Source organism: Streptopelia decaocto, assembly GCF_964273445.1.
Source record: "Streptopelia decaocto genome assembly, chromosome: Z".
Classification (NCBI taxonomy): Eukaryota; Metazoa; Chordata; class Aves; order Columbiformes; family Columbidae; genus Streptopelia; species Streptopelia decaocto.
In genome coordinates this window covers 73,608,699-73,614,698 of record NC_138657.1, presented here as the reverse complement: position 1 = coordinate 73,614,698, position 6,000 = coordinate 73,608,699, and the positions used below count along the sequence as shown (strand labels likewise).

Here is a 6,000-nt window from a genome sequence, read left to right as displayed (position 1 = left end):
AGCCCTTCCTTCACTGGACTCGCTCCAGTGTGTTCATGTCTCTTTTACTGGCAAGCCTAGCACTAGATGCAGCGTGCCAGATGTGCCTCACCAGTGCTGAGGGGAATAACCTGGTCATTTTTAAATGGCTCAGTGTTTCTTTGGTTTTGTTAACAGCTGCCATGAATTCTCTGTTGAACTAGGAAACTGCCTTCCTCACTGCAAACCTCAGCCAGAATGTTCAGGCCTTGACATTTTCACGGGAACACAGCTCTGTTTCCTGCAATGAACAGGAGCACTTCCAAAGACTTTATCCCAACTTTGTATTTTCTTCAAAATAAAAAGGCATTTGTACTCTTGTAAACCATACAAGGTCCCATCACTTTTCTCAACAGGTATATAAGGATAAATAGAGTAAAATACACAGTTCTGGGATTTAAAAAGTTGAAAGCCTTTCCTAGGACTGACAGATAAAAGGGAACAGTCCTAGAGTGAACAAACTCTGCTTCAGGACAAGTCCCTCTGACACCTCTCAGTGCCCTCAGATAGTCCATTTCTCTGTACGAGCTTCCACGCTTTTAACCAGGCCTTGTCCCAAAACCTCGAAGTCCTCCAGAATTGCCTCCACGTTGGGAACGCAGACCAGCTCATTGTTCAGAGATGTCACCATCCTTCCTTTCACGTTGGAGACCTGCAGGACACACACAAACATTGTGCAAATGGGAGCACCTGCTCACAGCTGCTTCATGACCTCTGCAAGCCCCAAATAGAAGTAAATCGTTGTCCCGTCTCATCACATCCAACCCCTGCCACACCCAGTTTTCTAAGCTTCACTTCTCAGCACCATCATTGCCCATTATTAGAGCTAAAAAGCTGCAAGAGTGGACCTTCCAGCCCCTTTTAGTGTTTACCCACAGACCAAAGACCACAAGGCAGGGAGAGAAGCAATGGCAAAGGGCACAGTGGATATGGGAAAAGAGTGGGCAGCTGCCTGGTGTAGCCTGCGTAAGCAGAGCAGACAGGGTATGCAAAAGGGACCACACTGTGACCCTGAGTGACAGCTGCCTGGGCTCTGCTCTGCTATTGTTGGGTGTCAAGACCTTGTGTGGGAAGAGATCTTTGGCTTCATGAGTGAAAAAAACCCTTATGTTTAATCAAGCCACACTCAGCTCAGATGCAAGCATCTCATCCTGTCATTTGAACCCTGTGAATAACTGCATTTCACAACTGCAGCTGAAATGAATGGCTAATGCCTTCTGGCCACGAAGAGAAGTGAGATAAATCACCCAGAGACTGACAGAAGAAGAGGCTGCCAACTCTGAGCCATGAGTCACTGGTTTCTTTGCGTCTTTCCTTCATAGAAAGCAGCATGAATCACTCCAGCATGCCTCACACCTAGCTTAACCACCCTCTAGAGCTTGCCAACCCACACAAGGTAGCTGGAAAACATCTCCATACATCAATAAGACTTGGGCAGTATGAACTAGGCTTGCAACCCCAGCTTCTTGCAGATTGGGTATTTCTGGGTAAGACACCCAAAGCCACAAGAGTGGGATGGCGGGCTGCACACACCGAAAGTCTTTGGCAAACAAGGCATCATCTGCCTCCTAGGAGAGACCACAGAAGAGCACCTGGGACAGAGAGCTCTGTTCTGATCCATGATCATGGTGTTGGGCCTTCTCAGTTCTGCTGATATTGGTGGCACTGTGGCCACAGCCCTGTCTTGGTTTCACCCTTTCTAAGAAGGAACAGAAATACGAGCTCCATTTGTCCAAGGTCTTTGCAGCTGACGAGAGTTAGACAAACCAATTACAACGCAGAAAAAAAGTGCCACAGGTTTTCGGGCATAAAGACAACACGAAGCTTAGAGTCAGGAACTCACCTTAAAAGGCTGAGGCTGAAAGCTCAAAGGTTTCCACAAAACTGCAATCACTTCCCCACCATGCTTGTCATAGAAGAACAAGGCAAGATCGCCGAAGGCGTCCTGGGTAGAAAACAAAGAGAGGTTGTGCCAGACATCCTGGAGCCAGAGCCCATCCCTGATTCAGTCTCCTTACACAGCGACACACGGTAGCTCCACACCAACCAGGACCAAAAGTGCAGCTCTTCCAGGGGATTCACAAGGAAAGCAACTGGCAGCCCACGGATAATTCCTAGGTGCCTCCTGATGCCTCTCTTCTCCCAGCCTTGAAGGATACAGTGCATTGCCTCAAAGTTTTTAATGCAGACCTATTGCTGACTACCTTTTGCTGTCCCAGAGAGCAGAAACAATGACCCACCACCTCCCACAGACCTGCAGGAGCACCCAGAAACCAGAATCCAAGTTAAGGACATTGGACCCCTCAGGTGACAACCCACTGAGTGTTCCTCACCATGGTCCCTCATCAGCTGGACCTGGCAAAACCAAGCTGTCCTATCCCAATGTCCAACAGCCATCCTCAAGATCTCACAGTGCCTCAGATGGCAAGAGGTGGACCCTGCCCAACAGGCAACCCTGCCACAATATGTTTCACTACACGGCAGTGAAGACCAGCCCAAATCAAGGGTCTATCACTGGAGGCCAACATCTCGAGCTCTGCAATCTGTGCAACCACAGTATCAAAGCATCTGCTGTCAGTACACAGTGTCTAAACGGAAACATAACAGAAGAAATTTTAAGTAACACAATGCCCAATGAAGTGCAAAGAGGTGGAATGCTCACTGGAGGCACTGCAGGAATCTGTTCCCCTTGCCCCTGTGTTCCAGCAGCTGTGTCAATGAGTAGATCTTCTGCCAGAGCTGGGCAGGAAAGCTCAAAAAGAGATCTTGCATAAATAGATGACTGAAGCCCACAGTCCGGTTTCCCCAAGCCCACGCCAGCTGGATTCCCAGCACTGTAGAAGGCATGTGATGAATGCTGCAGCAGAAGTGAACAGCACCGTGTGCAAGCAGCTTTTCAAACACAAGTCTGTTGCTACAGCTCAGCACCCAAGATGCTGGCACCTGGAGATACAAATCTCGAGTGCAGCTGAGCAAGACGGCCAAGAAGCTGCTCCCTGACACTTGTTCACCTTGGTGGAGATTAACATCAGGCAACAGCACAGGTTTACTGGGCAAACAGCCCCCAGCATCAGCACAGGACAAGTTTCTGCACATGGCCTCAGCAACTCTGGAGCAAACTACCCCAAGACATACAGACCCTCTGCTCCCTCTTCATCCTTCTCCTCCATCCCCTTAGTTTTCCAGCTGCAACTCAGTCACACTCTTAAAAAGCAAAGGTCTCTGCTGGCATCATTGTATCATGAGGTTTTAATGAGGATGTGTGTGAAAGACTCAACCTCCAAGGCAAGCTTGGAAGGGGTCTTGTATGGACATACCAGGATTGCAGTAGAACGAAAGAAAACGTGGATTGGGTTGGTATTACCAGTGATCCCAAAGGGTGGGGTGGTATTTTAGGAGTAAAAACCTGATAAGCAGGGTGGGGTGGTGCTGTCTGCAACCTCCAGAGCCACATTTATGAGTTCAGACTTGAAGTATCATGAACAGCGGGCAATACGGTTAGGCCATCAAGCTGGGAAGAACCTGAGACCTTCCAGCTCATCCCACTTAATGGGATCGTCACAGGGGCAAGGCTGGTCAAGGCATCATCGCGCCAAACTGGCAAGAAAAAACACTGCCTAAAAATACATTAAGAGGTAACCCGCCCTGGCATTTCTCAGCTGAGAGGCACTGGTTACGCTCAGAGCGCAGTCCACAAGGAATGCTCCTCTTGCCGAAAAGCAAACAGCAGGAGGAAGGGAAAGATGCTCAGGGCACGCTGACCGCCAATGTGCAGCTTTCTGAACCAGAGGGGAGCACAGCATGTGAGAACCTCAAAAAGCCCCACAAGTCTACAGGGCAAGGTTGAGCGCCACACAATGCTCCCTACGAGAAAGGTAATTTTTTTACAGGCACGTCTTGCTGGACAGGAGCCAGAAGCATTGGTGGGAAAGAAGCCCTCCTCCGAGGCTCAGCTCATTTCCCAGTAAAACCATTGTCTGACCTGATACCCGGCACCTTTTAACCAGACAGAGAGCAGATGTTAAGATGACATGCCATTCAAAATCCCAGCAAAATGCAAGCTTCTGCACTTGCGCGGCTCCCAGCACCATCCTCGTGACGGCGCTTCGGGGCAGCCTCGCAGAGCTGTGGAGACACACATTCATCTCGTGGGAAACTGCAACATTACAAGGGTCTGGTGCGTTAGTCACCGTGCTTCGCAAACAGTTCACCTCCCTTTCCACATCCCATGCTCAGTGCCACCAGCTTGCCTGAGCCTGAAAACACCTTCCTCGAGGGAAAGTTTAAGAGAAAAGACAGGGAGTTCATTTGAAGCCCTACTCCCTCCCCAAACTGCTGTATCTTTGGTTGCGATCCAGTTCTGAACGCCCAGGAAAAGCTCTCCCTGCTCAGGAGGAACCCTGCCATCAGCAAAACCTACAGCGGGTTCCCAGCTCACAGAAGCATGAGGGACCTGCAAGCTCACGGCTGCAGTTCGGAGCAGGCTCATCGTCCTGGGAAGGGGTACACGGCACCTGGAAGATTATCTCAAGGTCTGTAAGGAGCCATCTGGGCTGCAAGAATGGAAGGATGGAGAATGGTGTCGAGTAATGCAAACCCCTGATCTTAAACGGGATTAGTGGATTAAGCTGCTTGGACAGAAGTGAGGATTTTGCAACAAGGTAAGTGCTCATTGTTAGTTAAGCAACCACACTGTTGTTGTTTAGGGGTGGGGCTTTTCATCTAACCATTTATCCACCCATTTTTTTTTCAATGCTCCTACTTATATCCAGAGATCAGGCTCATTGCATCACAGCTGCTGGAAAAAGAGGAGCCATTTGGGGAGCTCTCTGCACCCAAAAGGCAGATCTTCCTGCTGCAACAGCAGTTCAAGCGGCAAGTGGGTCAATCAAAATTCACTCAGTACTTAAAATATTAAGTGCTCTCAGCGAAGGATCCACCAGTATAAAAACATATTAAAATTTACTTACTTGCATTGAACGACTACATTTTTGGTTAACACTTCATGGTCCTTGTTATCCTACTGTGACCTGGCCCTGATGCTCACAGGTTACACAACACAAAGCCTTCCCCCACACCCAAACAGAGCAAGGAACACTGTCAAGAAACCCAGGCTGGGGTTACTTCTGTGTCATAGGGGTTTTAAAAGAGAAAAGAAACCTGGGTGTAAGGTTTGGGATTCAGCTGGTAAAAGGAATTTCAAACCATCCAAACCTTCACACCTCTGAGTGCCTCATCAGAGCCACATGCACATCCTTGTCCTGGGCTTTGGGGCAGTGGCAAAGTATGGCAAGGAAAAATGACACCTATGCTCTCCTGGCTGCATCAGCAAACACGCCTTGTCCACCAATCTGCCTAAATATCTGAGACTAAAGTCTTCAGTCACTTCCTACAGGACAAATCCCACAGGACCTCTGGGAAGGCATGAAGAACACAGAAGAAATGCAGCCACAGGCACCCTCTGAGCTCACCCAAGGAGCACGAAGGATGATGCTTCGATGCACACATGTATGTCTAAATGTGTATGCACATGCATGTGCATACACCTGCAACCCTGGGCGCTACACTAAGGGTCAAAGAGCTGCTCCATGGCTGTAAGACTGGGGAATTTTCTGCCTCTCTGAGCGCACAGATCCAGGCAGGAGGGTTTCCTCCATGCCATGAGGGCCCACACAGCTTTTCCAGTTTGTCTCTGCCTGTCTGGAAGTTGCCATAGGAGGAGTCAGCCCTGTCAGTCAAAACAGGAAGGGAGTAGTCTGACCTGAAAAGATTCCACCAGTCCCAGCTACATCCCATAACCACAGCTTATATAGTGTAAGAGACCGGGAGCTTTTAATACCATTAATTCTTTCCTAACATGCAGCAGCAAGAAACACATTCCTGCACTGTGGGAGGAAGAAAGGAAAGGGCTGTAAGTCTTCCAGATCAGTCTTGTCTGAAGGTGCAAGAAATGCAAAACGTTGTTTTAGAGGGAAGGATGTG

General features: G+C 49.0%; 1 protein-coding gene across 1 annotated transcript in view; it reads right to left on the bottom strand.

The window, feature by feature from the left end:
• Positions 1-253: 253 nt before the first annotated feature.
• NOL6 (nucleolar protein 6) overlaps positions 254-6,000 on the bottom strand; it is a 29,860-nt gene continuing 24,113 nt past the window's right edge. The window contains exons 25-26 of the mRNA XM_082075408.1: positions 1,862-1,963; positions 254-670 (exon numbers count right to left, since the gene is read on the bottom strand). Of these exons, the coding sequence (XP_081931534.1) occupies positions 521-670; positions 1,862-1,963 (252 nt within the window). The 3' untranslated portion in view covers positions 254-520. The remainder of the gene's footprint in view (positions 671-1,861; positions 1,964-6,000) is intronic.